Raw genomic sequence first — 12,670 nt, 5'->3', positions numbered from 1 at the left:
AACACCTGGGACAATGGCAGTCACTGATGAAGGCTGTGATATGTGATTGAAAGCTCAGAAAAACAGTGTGAGGAGCAAGCTCTGTGGATTTATCAAAGCTAGCAAAATTCTATAGAGCGCAGTCTCAAAACCTGGACAAATTAAACCAAATCTATTTTTTGTTATATGGACAAATCAGCATTTTAATGGTTCATATTCTATCTTCCTGTATGCTGCTGCAGCAACCAGGCCTCTGTTCTAATCAATATTTTTATATAAGCAATGGATCAAATGGCCATGTGTTATGTAGAATAGGCTGCTGGTAGTGACAAACCCACAGAGAATTATCACAGCTGTCCTCTTGTTGTTTTTTTTTTTTTTTTTTTTTTTTTTTTTTTTTTTCCTGTTTTACAACCCATAACTTTACTGTTTGGATTCAGTCTCACTGCTCTCATCGGCGTTGTTTGAAACAGGCAGTTCTTATCAGATAAAAAGCTGTAAAAACCAAAAAAAAAAAACCAATCAGCAGACAGTCATCATTAGTGGCTAGTTGGTAAACACACTGGTCTTAAATTCATCTGGTGGACAGAAACATGACTCCAAATGAATACTAATGCTGCCCTGCATCTGCTTAAAGTGTAAATAAGTTACTGCTCGCTAACACGTTTGCCATATCAACAGGTGATATGTCAATTTTGCTCCTAAATGGCCAAAACATCAATTAATACAGCTTTCTAACCTGCTTTCATCAAGCCCTCAACAGGAATCTGACTCTTTCACTGAAATAAACTTTCGACTCTTTTAGCATATTTTTTCCCTATTTTAGCACTTTTTGACTGCAGTTTCCTGTGATTATTGGTAAGACCCCAAAAAACACCAGCTGCCACTCTGGAGAATTCATTCCCATTCTGTGATAACAGCTCCATTGGCTCTCCACAGCTGCCAAGGACTTCATGAAGCTGAGGGCAGAGACCCAAAGCCTCTAGTGTTTGTGATCGGGAACCAAAAGGTCTGTGGGATCACATTGACATCCAGTGGCGATATTACTACTGGTTTCCTTTGTAGAAAACACACTTGGGTTGTCTGTCATTGTTACAGCACAATACTCATAATACAGCAGTGTTCAATTAGAGTCCATTCCATTTGAAATCACATTTTCATGACCATTGTACCTACATTCATGCAAGAATAATGAATTAGATTTCCTTCAAAAGTATCTTCCACAATTCCCCCCACATCCATGTAAGTGCTGCTCCAGAATGGGTGCTGGGTACTTCTTGTGTGCAATTTTGAGTGAATAGGGCCTGATTTTGATGAAGGCTATGATCACTCCATTCAGGCCAAGTAAGAAGGAAATAAAATGGCTTGCAAGTCTTCAAACCAAGAGCACTGTTAATCAGTGTTGAGAAGGGAATAAAACGGCATTCACTTTTTTGGCCTTCAGAGCTACTCCATAGAACTTAAAGGACACTAGAAGTGAAATTCAGCTCTAAAATATGAAGTTGCAGGAAAGAGTGTAAAGTCCTTTGCTGGAAACAAGCAGAGATTTGCCCTGTTCCTTAATCTGAATTTGCTATACTGATGTACAACTCTGCAGAGAATAAATTGTTAAAGGTAGAAAAGGTCACTGTGACAGAATTCAGGATGACTCTCAGAATAAGAGGGGGTAATTTCTGATTCTCAAAGTCAGCCCTCAATCCGCTGCCGACAGAGTGGTTCCACATTGTATATCAGTATGACATCACAGATTTGAGTCTTGACTCTTCAATTTGCTTCAGGATAGAATCATTCATTCCACTTACCCTGCAGCATAATAACCCAAATGTCGGTTTCAGTTGGATTCCCAGCCAGGACTGTATTTCCTTCACTGAGCTGTCTGACCTGAACTGCTGCAGAATGAGGCAGTCCTGCATGTCAGCAGTTCATACACAAAAGAATAAAAGACAAAAAAAAAAAAAAAAAAAAACATTTAATATGCACATATTGTGAATTACAACATGAGATCTGAGCATGTGTCAATACACAAACTGGTGAAAAGTGAAACCAAGTGATGATAGAAAAGAATCCACCTTGCTGCAGTAGCTCTGCACTGAACGTTTAAGCATCCAGCTTATCAATGCATAGACATTCAAGACAATTGTGGTTTCCATTAAAATCTCATTAATACTCATTTTTGACTGGCTCAGCATAATCACATATGTTATTAGACTCTGAACCACAAGTTAATTTTTCACTCAAAAATAACATCACAAATGGGTGATTGACCTTTAATTAATGTTTCAGGTTTTTAACCACTTGTTAATTGAGAAAAGAACATTCAAGATCCACATTACGCTCACAGTTAAAATGTTTAGAGGATGACTTTATGACCAACTGTATTGGTGATTGTTGTTGAACTGTATTGTGTCATGCTCTGTATTACAGTTTGTAATATCTAGTCTGCCCTAATTGATATAAACAGAGTATGCATTGGTGAAGTATTAGTCTTTGCAATTGTGGCTGTAGCAGGGGAATTTGAATCTGAGCCCCCCCCACACATGCACACACATGCTGTGCTTGTTTTGTTCGGCAGTCAGTGCATCTTTTTCTCCCTCTCCGAACAGTATGCTAATTTGCTTTCTCACTAAGACTTAGATGAGAAGATCGACACCACTCTCACGCCTGCATATGGCTGTATCATGAGCTGCCCATCAGCTTAGCTTAGCATAAAGACTGGAGACACCTAGTTTGGCTCTGTACAAACAGAGGGGAATCCACCAATCAGTGCCTCTAAAGTTCATAAATGAACATGTGACATTGTTTAATCTGTTTTAAAAGCAACATGTAAAATGACACAGGATATGTGGTGGACTAATCATTGGTTGGGAGCAGTTACTTCATGAAGTTCCCACTAGTTGCCTGGTAACCTTGTGGTGATGAAACTCCAGGAAGTTACTGCTCCCTGCTAAAAAGGTAGGCTGTGTTCGAAATCACCCTATTTACTATTCAGTGCACTAACATTGTATTCATTGTCTGCAGGTTTGAATGTCGTTTCATAGATGTAAAGATTACAGTAGTGCGATGATGAAAAAAGATGGTGATCATTGTCTGAAATCTCAACCAGGCCTTGGAGACTCATACTCGATTCAACTTTATTGTCATTGTGAGAGTGCAACACAGTGACAACGAAATGCAGTTTAGCATCTAACCAGAAGTGCAAATAGTCCATCCATCCATCCATTATCTATACCGCCTATCCCTTTCGGGGTTGCGGGGGGCTGGAGCCTATCCCAGCTACAATGGGCGAGAGGCGGGGTACACCCTGAACCGGTCGCCAGCCGATTGCAGGGCCACATGCAAACAAACATTCACACTCACACCTACGGACAATTTTAGAGTCACCAATTAACCTAATGAGCATGTTTTTGGTCTGTGGGAGGAAGCCGGAGTAGCCGGAGAGAACCGTGCGAATAGTCAAATATCCAAAAAATATATAAATGCGGGCTGCACGGTGGCGCAGCAGGTAGTGCGTGTGCCTCACAGCAAGAAGGTTGCCGGTTCAATCCCCAGGTCAGACGGGGCCTTTCTGTGTGAAGTTTGCATGTTCTTCCCGTGCATGCATGGGTTCTCTCCGGGTACTCCGACATCCTCCCACAGACCAAAAACATGCTCATTAGGTTAATTGATGACTCTAAATTGTCCGTAGGTGTGAGTGCGGTTGTGAATGTTTGTTTGTCCTTGCATGTGGCCCTGCAATCGGCTGGCGACCGGTTCAGGGTGTACCCTGCCTCTCGCCCATTGTAGCTGGGATAGGCTCCAGTCCCCCGAAAGGGATAGGCGGTATAGATAATGGATGGATATATAAATGCATGTAAACAGTGCGAGTGGTATGAGGTATAAACAGTATGAGGTAGGTGCAGATAGTGCAAGTGATTTCTTTTACACAATAAAAACTTGTGCAACACGGTATGTAAGCAGGTGACATGTGCAACCGGTATTAAGTGGCAGTGCAGTAAAAGTAAAAAAGTGAACAGATGGGGTATATATAACCTCAGCTGTTCTCTATGTTTTGAGTTAATTAGCAAAAGCTAACATATTAGCTAAACTATGGTGAACATAACCTGCTTAACATCAGCATGTTACTGTTATTGTGACCATATTAGCATGCTGATATTTGCGTTTAGCATTCAGTTCAAAGTACTGCTCTGCCTCATCCTCACAGAGCAGCTAGCATGGTTGTTCATAGTATTGCTTTATCTTTACTTTGTTGTGAGTTCTAATTCTTGCAGCTTTTCGAACAACTTAAGGCTGTATTCAAGTTCTGCATCTCAGCAAGGAAGAGACACGGCACGACTGTAAGGATGAGACAGAGTCCATGCCGTGCCAGAATCTAACAGGGAGGAAAGTATGGCACATTAACTCAGATGTCCCCACAAAAGCCTGGAGCTGTCCCACTGTGTCACACAGCCAACTCTGCCCACTCTACTCAAGCATCCTCATCCCCAACAATGTACTGCTGGGGTGGGTCATGCTGTGGGGGGACTCGGAGAAGCATTTGAAAATGTCACTTCAAGGAGTGTGTCAGAGGATCTGAGAAACCTTGATAATATAAGGCAGGGACTTGACTTGACCGATGACAGCTTGATTCTTGTCTGTTTTAGAGAACAGCACTGGAGGACAGGGACCCAGGTCCTCTGTTTGGAAGCTACTGTACACTGACGCACCTTCACTCAGATGATTTATTGTTATTTTTCCAAGAACTACTGAATGAAGTGAAACTACAAAACAATGATTCAAACAAAATGTGGTTGATATAAAAGAAGCATATTTGGCGCTTGCTTTTTCCACACTCCTTTGCAGAGAATGCGGTTAGATCTGATGTGGGATGAGCTTGTTTAAATGTAAATGTTCATCATTAAGGTGCTTCAGCTAAAGTGAGCTCAGGAAAGCTTCCACCATCTGCTGCATTGGCTGAGTAAAACAGCACAGAGTCCGCACACAGCAGGGCAAATCTGGAGTAAGAGTACAGGCAGCACAAACCTGGGACTACACATGGTGTGTGCATTATGTTGTGGCAGTGAAGCAGTCAGATGTGCAGAAGACAACAAGATTAACCCTGTATGCATACCAGAAATCTGAGATATGGTCCCATGATAGTCTTATTCTGTTTCTTAGTGTTGTTATTGGTGTTGTGTGCAACCCTTTCCAAACATTGTATCTATAGATCTAAAGATATGTCTTTGTTTTTATCTGTTTTACTGATGGATGAGTCTGCTTTGGTGTGTCTGTTTTTGCCACACTGCAAGCCAAATTTCCTACTGGGGACAATAAAGACTGAGCTGAAGTAGACATGCCATATCTACTCCAAAACATCAGGATGAAATATAATGACTGACTATTAAAATACATAGTACATAAAATACATAAAATACACAGTAATGTTGAAGCTAACAGCTGTTGATTAGATTGGATTTCAATTACATTTGCAATATCATATACACACACAAACTGGGCAAAGCAGGAATCTGCTCTGGAGCCCAACACATTCAGGAGGGCCTGAAGGCTCCAGGTTCACTGTAGTAATAAGTTTGTGGTCATTTAAATAACTGCAAATGTGTTTGGTAATACTGTGTGCACCAGTGAAGCACAGTATCAGTTGAAATGATAGGGCTCGACATGTCACTCCAACATTTACACATAATCTTGAGGGCCCTTCATGCTAAGGGTTAAAAGCTAACTTAAATGACAAAGGGGCAGATGAATTCAGCTCTTAATTTATTTCAGCATTACTTGAAGGTAAGGTTATATATGTTCTACATCCTGGCCCTGCATTATCAGAGGGAGGACAGTGGGAGAGAAGGGTAAAATACGGGGAAATCCTGGAGGGGTGAAGTCTGACTTAAAAGAGATTTATTATATTAGTTTATATTGCCCTTACATGCTGCACTTTCTGAAATAAATTGTGCTTAATAACAGGGAGGTCAATGGAGGCCTATGTTTTACTTTTTGTTCGCCGGGGGCTCCTTAGAGTTTTTATCTGTCCCTGGCTGAGCGTTGACAAGCAAATCAACAAAATTGTACAAAAGGCAAAATAAATATTCAAGCTATATGTATATGTTTTTGGAACAATATCATCGTTTTTATGACCAAAAACTCCTCAACATGCACGTTTATAGCATGCAGCATTTTAGGAGACACCAGAGCATCAAGTTAGAGCTTTCAAATGCATGAAAGAGACTACTAATACGCAGCAGAGCAAATATGATACTGACTGATAGTGCCTCCAGGTGGAGCTGAAGGACAACAGATGTCTACAAGTCAGCCCACCATGCAGCCATAGCCGTCTCCACTGAAGTCCCTTTTCCTATATTTTTATACAGTCAGTCATTGTAATCACAGCATGTGAGCCAAAGCTTTGTTTATTGGCCATATAGTTTATAGCTTTATTGTTGTATTATTTAATTGTTTTCTTTGTTTTATTGTTTGTTTAAATATTGCATGTGTGTGCTTAAATTCTCTTTTAGCTTTCCCTGCTGAGTCTTATAGCTGTAAGTGCTGCACCGACCTTATTCCTCCTGCTTGATCAATAAAGTTTTATCATCTTATTTTATCATGAGGCTGACTACTAAGAGCTGAAGAAAATAACTTCAGAGGAACTGGAAGGCAAAGCATCACATTTTACAGCAAGCGACTTTGAATGATTCAATTCAGTTGTACAATTATAGAACCGTGATTTGATAGAGTTGATTACACAGTGCGGGGCGCTGTCGTATGGTGGTGACAAATAAACCACATTACCCACAAGGCCTTGCATTGTCAATAAGGAAATGGGTTAGGTAAGTATGCTTTGCTGCATAGGGAAAGTGTTTAACCTGGAAACGCAGCTTTTATTGTCGACATTGTAGTTATCGTCGGTCGTCTGTGTCGATGAGTGTTTGTGCATGAGGTACACGACTTTACGCTTTTTGAACACGTGAAATATTCAGACTTTTTGTGTATGCTGGCAGCTACGTAACTTACGACGTCAGTTCTCCTTACTTCATTTCAAAAACACGCAAATTTAACGTTGCCCTGCGTGGAAAAAAGAGACGCGTATGGCGCCACATAAGTGAAGACATTTAAGGAATCTTTAAAGGACAGGTTTTATTTCGGTGTGCTTAAAATGTTTACAATGGAGTAATAAATCACCAAGAAGTGGTTGAAAGTTTAAAGTTGGAATAGAGGAAGCGTCAGAGGTTAGCCCACCTGAGCAGCCTGCCCACTCAGTGGCGTCTTGAGTCACGAGTTGTGTCCCCTTCGCCAGGCAGCAATGACCTCTTTCCACTGACGTTTTATGACTGTAGTCACTCGATCACTTATGAAAGTCTCTGCAAATGTCTGATATTGTTCTGTGTGTTTATTCGACAGCAGAGGATACTGTTTTCAGCTGGCTGGATGCTTAGTAATTACTAAACACCAGAGCTGATTAATGTGTCTCACTCCAGCTTTCCATCTTAGTTATAGGCAACAGATGCAGCGGGTTGGCCCTTCATCCCCCACCTGCTCCTCCACCTCCGACCGCTTCCCCCTCAGCCTCCTCCACACAGCTGAATGTGGAAGTGAGACTTCAGCTGAGCCGCAAAAACACGAAGTGAGAGCAGATAACTCTGTGAGTAGCAGTCAAAGGTTGCTCAGGGAAAATCATGAGGTGAAGCAATAACACTGTAGTATAGTGGAGGAGGAAGTGAGTTCATTGTTACAGCAGATGTGGACGAGGTAAGGCATGCTGGTGCAAGTAGTGGATAAGTTGTGATTGTTTCAATGAATTTAGGTTCATGTTCACACGCTTTTATGTGTTGTTTCTTGTATTCATTTAGTTAACATTCAGTGTTTGCGGTTAGCTGCTGCTTTTGTTGCAAATGGTGAGCAAGAATGTATTTAACACTGATTTGGTACATGCTCCAAAATTAAAACTAGGCTAGATTTTGTTGCCATGTCAACTTGTTTCCAACGGCATTTCAAGGACTGTCTGTCAGTGAAACTCAGATATCATCTTTGAATTGCAGGTGAAACAATGACTATTTCATTTCTCTTCATTTAATGCTTGTTTAATAGGGACAGATACAGTATACATAGTTATCTAGTGTCTAAAAAACTACCACTTCTATCTCGACATTTGGATGTCCTTTGACCTGCAAATGACCAAATCGCGCTCTTCATCTTGTTCTTTTGATTGGTTTAGCCTACAGATCTCTCCAGGATGGGGTCCATTGTGAGCTTCTACATATACTACCTGCTGTGCCTGGGCCTGGGCCTGGCCTGCGTGGTGTGTGTGTGTCTGTGGAACAGCCAGTGGCGCGGCGGGTTCGCCTGGGATGGCTCAGTCCTGCAGTTCAACTGGCACCCGGTCCTGATGGTAACGGGTCTGGTTGTGCTCTACGGCAATGGTGAGTTTCATTTCTCTTTCTCACTTGTGTTAGTCCTCATGAAAGTCAGACTGCATTAAGGTAATTACACACTGTATGTTCTGTCGAGACCTAGCATATAATTAAATGCGTCATTTCGGCAGTGTGAATGTGAGGTAATGCCCACTTTAAGGCCCACACCTCAGTGACCGCAGTCACAGTCTTCTTCTGATGGAAAGGAAAGGTTGATCAAATGAAAGAAGGTGCCTCTAAGCAAAGGACTGTAATATATGTCTGCCACGGTATGTGATGCACTGGACATTGTGTTGTTTTGATGGCTACTGTCTGTCTCCGTGTGGATGCATTCATGTGAACACAGTTATTCAATTCAAGGTAGGAACGTCACACTTCTGCTAAATACATGTTTGATTTTGCAGTGCTTTGCTGCCTAAGTTCACATATTAATATGTGAAACCTGTGTGGAAAAAGTAATACTTGCTCATTAATGCGTGAATGAATCACCTCACCTGTTTAGGTGTAATAAAAATGTCATGGTGAGTGGGTGGCATAAGGCAGCCCCTCTGAACAGCGTGAAAACATATGAAATGTGTCAAACATTGAGGCAACAGTGAAGCTAAATGTCAACAGATAAATGTATGTTATGCTCACCCATGTCATGCTGTTCGTCGTGAGGTGAACATTGGGGAAAGTATTTGACATTTCTATGTCTGTGTTTGTTTGTTTTTAATGTTTTTCCAGAGCTTTATCTCTGATATATAACCTTTGTGCAGTCATTCAAACTTTAACGACAGACTGCCTCATTAAAATCCATCAACAATATGATGGAGGATATTTAAACCTGCAACAAGCTCAGCTGCTGCTGACGAGAAGAACAAGTCCAACATACAGGCTTAGCAGGTTTGAGCTGACAGCACTAGCAGTTACTTTGTGTTACTTAATTCAACATGTTATTAGTGATGCCTCAAGTTCCAGAGACTGTCTGACCTCGTTGGGTAGCACATACTGTAGCTGTTTATGCAGAGGTTCACATAAGAGAATAGCAGCTCAAATATCCTGCAAAGAACTGATGATGAGTCTTTTTAGTTGAGTTCACTTTTCTGGACATGTTGAAGATCCACCATGTTTTCTATAGTGAGTGCTTTTCTTTGTCATCACAGTGATGAGTAACCATCTGCTGTTAAGAGCCCGGAGAGTCTGAAGTAAAATGAAAGTAAAATTTAAATGTGGTCTAGTTTTTTGCATGTTGTTTTTTCCATTTTGAAAAGTTTACAGTTACCAAGATCCATTGCAGGCAAGGAAGTAACCTCAGCACCAAAATAAAGACCTGAGATTGAACAAAATAAGAAAAGACTGCATTTACAGGATCAAACATGCCTGGAGGAAAACTCATCATAAATTCAGCAGAAATGTGCCTGGGGGTTTACCAGGTTCCTTTTTGTTGGTTTTGGAATGTTTTAACTGTAGTATTATGCCGTTTTATATTATGTTATGTACCTTGATCTTTTAGTTTTTTGCTTTGACCATGTATGTTGTGCAGATTTACCATATTTTTCATGCTTGAGCCACACCAGAATAATGCATCCACAAGCACTTGAACATAAACAATTTCTTATCAGAGATTTTTTTAAGAAAGCAGATGATTTCCACTGTGTTTCACTTTGAACCACAGGGGGGCTACAACCTATGCGACCCCCACCTCCCACTGAACATCCACAGAGAGTTGCAAGATGAACCTAACACCAAAAATTGAGTGAACCACAGTGCATTTATAATCCTGGTGACATAAACGGGACCCTTGGCTGAGAGCTACCATGCAAAGTGCATGGCCATCGGGAACAGCTTGGGGTTCATTATCAGGGTTCTCTCGGTGCCCTCCGGAGCCACAGAAGACATCATTCTACAACGATGCACAAATGCACATATTGCTAGATCATTCAAATCAATTTTGCATCTCTGCTGTTATTGCCTCCTCCCTGCAGGAGCTGTGTTGTACCGCATCCCCCTGACCTGGGGTCAGAATAAACTCCCCTGGAAGCTGCTGCATGCTGCAGTGATGCTCCTTGCCCTGCTCCTGTCAATCGTAGGGCTTTGTGCTGTGTTTCAGAACCACAATGCCAACAACATTCCCAACCTCTACTCGTTGCACAGCTGGATTGGAATCGCGGCTACAGCGCTTTTCGCCATGCAGGTATACAGCCTGGGGTGCAGAGACAGAATCGCTTTATGTCAAAGTACAGTAAGGTGGGCATTCTGAGACATTGAGCTTTGGTTACCTGCTTTTGTGTTCCATGTTTCGGTGAATGTCTGCCCCTGCATTCGTCCGTCCAGTGGGTGGTGGGTCTGGCTGGCTTCCTCCTGCCCTGCTCCCCCATATCACTACGTAAACTCCTGAAACCCGTACATGTGTGGTTTGGAGGCAGCATACTGGTGCTCAGCATTGTTGCCTGCATCTCAGGAATCAACGAAAAGCTCTTCTTTGTCCTGTGAGTGACGTACTTCTCTTACTTTTTATTTTTTTCAGAAAAGTAAAAATCTCAGAAATTTCAGTCCTGGTTGATTTAGCAACACCTACTGCCCTATTTTACATTATATATGGCACATAGTCTAAAGTGCCTGGTGCAAGTGCATTTATGGTGTGTCTAACTTCACTTTTGCTATTAAAAGGGCACGAAATCTGAGTGCAAAGTAAGGCTCAAGGCACAAGGAGGTTTCATTTAGACTGCATTAGGTGTAGCTTGCGCATAACATGAATTAGACCAATCAGATTGTAATGTCCCCTCCCCTTTAAAAGCCATGCGTGCCTGGTGCATTGCTATTTAAATGACAGATTGGGGAAGTTGGAGAATTTAAATGTTTTCTGCTGAGGAAACAGATCTGCAGATCTTCTGCAGCAGCTGCAGAAAACCACCAAAGCTCCCACGGGAGGATCTCACAACCATCTGAATAATGTGGATTGTAGGAATATGCTGTGCCATTCACTTAGATAGTAATGCACCACACCACACCCCCACAGAAACACAGCCCAAGTTCATGCACACAGCAGGGCACAGTGAAAGCAGTTAATGACATCATAGAGAAGTTGGTTGTTTGCAGCCTGTTGCCTGCAGCTCTACACCTGACAGCTCACTGGTTGCTCATTGTATCATTACTCTGCAATGTTTCAAACTGATCCGCTGTCAGAAAATGCTAAGCTGTCTGACAAACAGCTACCTCGTGTTTCACCAGTTAAATACTCTTGGAGCAGCAGGAGGAAATGATCAGTTTGCATTAGCAGTAACTGAAAACTGCATTTTTAAATTAAAATTTCCAGACCAAGGCCCAGTTCATAATACAGCCAATATATATACATATTGCAATACTTTCATCAGCGGGCCATAGGCTCCGTCACCATTGTGTTACCCCATTAGGTGCTAGATAGTTATTTAACAGACAGTTATTTCAGTGAACATCTTCAGGATTGCTGCTTTAAAGATAAACTGATAAAATTTCCCCTTTACCTGTGTTTTTCCACAGCAAGGGAAACAGCACTGGAACTCAGCCGTATGCTAAACTTCCACCTGAGGCTGTGTTAGGAAATTCATTAGGAGTTTTGATTGTAGCCTTTGGCCTGGTTGTCCTAAAGATTTTGTCCAACCATAAATGGCAGCGACCAGAGGCCGGGCCTGAGGACATGGCATACACGGTGAGCAGATCAGCTGACACGCAGTGAAAGATATTGGAGGATTTATTTTGATCAAGCATTTCATAACCATCCTTATCTCCATTCTTCCACAGCCATTGCTTCACGAAGACAATGAATGAAGGAAAATGTCACCACGTCAAACCTGTCCATGCAAAATCAGTCCAATCACCAGAGATGACAAGTGGCCTTAGTAATTAGAAAAAAGGTATACGTTTTATTTTGAATGTACAAGCAGCTGCCTGAACCCTGTGGCAATTACTGGCTATTGTGGATGTAAATATTTATTTGAAATGATATTTAAGATTGCTTTTTTTTTGCCAAGGAATTAAAAAAAAAAGTGTTCCATCAAAGTTGTGACAGTTCCCTCTCTTACACTGTATAAGCTCTCCCATGATGCACTCTGGCTTTTACACCATGCAGTAAAGCTTTGACTGGGCACAGATATTTACAGGTTTGTGACAGTTTACTGTAGATTTTACTGGTGACGCTGTTCCCATAAAGACTGTTGCTGGCACACAGCTTGTCAATAACTGGAAGAAGTATTTAATTTTCTTTAATGGCCTTTGATCATCTAACACTGTCCCCTTTAGAGACCACCAGAAAAATGTAAAAATGGAGTATTACA

General features: G+C 41.6%; 1 protein-coding gene across 4 annotated transcripts; it reads left to right on the top strand.

Annotated features, from left to right (window-relative positions):
• The first annotated feature begins 6,768 nt into the window (after positions 1–6,768).
• cyb561a3a (cytochrome b561 family, member A3a) lies at positions 6,769–12,393 on the top strand. Of its 4 annotated transcripts, none has more exons than XM_070964631.1 (7): positions 6,769–6,794; positions 7,456–7,713; positions 8,180–8,384; positions 10,343–10,551; positions 10,692–10,846; positions 11,877–12,045; positions 12,138–12,393. In XM_070964631.1, exons 3-7 carry the CDS (start codon positions 8,198–8,200, stop codon positions 12,162–12,164), a joined length of 747 nt encoding a protein of 248 aa, XP_070820732.1. In that variant the 5' UTR covers positions 6,769–6,794; positions 7,456–7,713; positions 8,180–8,197; the 3' UTR covers positions 12,165–12,393. The 4 variants fall into 4 exon arrangements, with proteins under 4 accessions (XP_070820732.1, XP_070820731.1, XP_070820730.1 ...); XM_070964630.1 differs by having other exon boundaries at positions 6,775–6,794; positions 7,456–7,606; positions 12,138–12,392; XM_070964629.1 differs by lacking the exon at positions 6,769–6,794 and adding an exon at positions 6,867–6,904 and having other exon boundaries at positions 7,462–7,606; positions 12,138–12,392.
• The last annotated feature ends 277 nt before the right edge of the window (positions 12,394–12,670 follow it).

Source organism: Chaetodon trifascialis, chromosome 6 (assembly GCF_039877785.1).
Source record: "Chaetodon trifascialis isolate fChaTrf1 chromosome 6, fChaTrf1.hap1, whole genome shotgun sequence".
Lineage (NCBI taxonomy): Eukaryota > Metazoa > Chordata > Actinopteri > Chaetodontiformes > Chaetodontidae > Chaetodon > Chaetodon trifascialis.
Note: the sequence above shows the minus strand (reverse complement) of the source record. Positions and strands in the feature narration are given on the sequence as shown.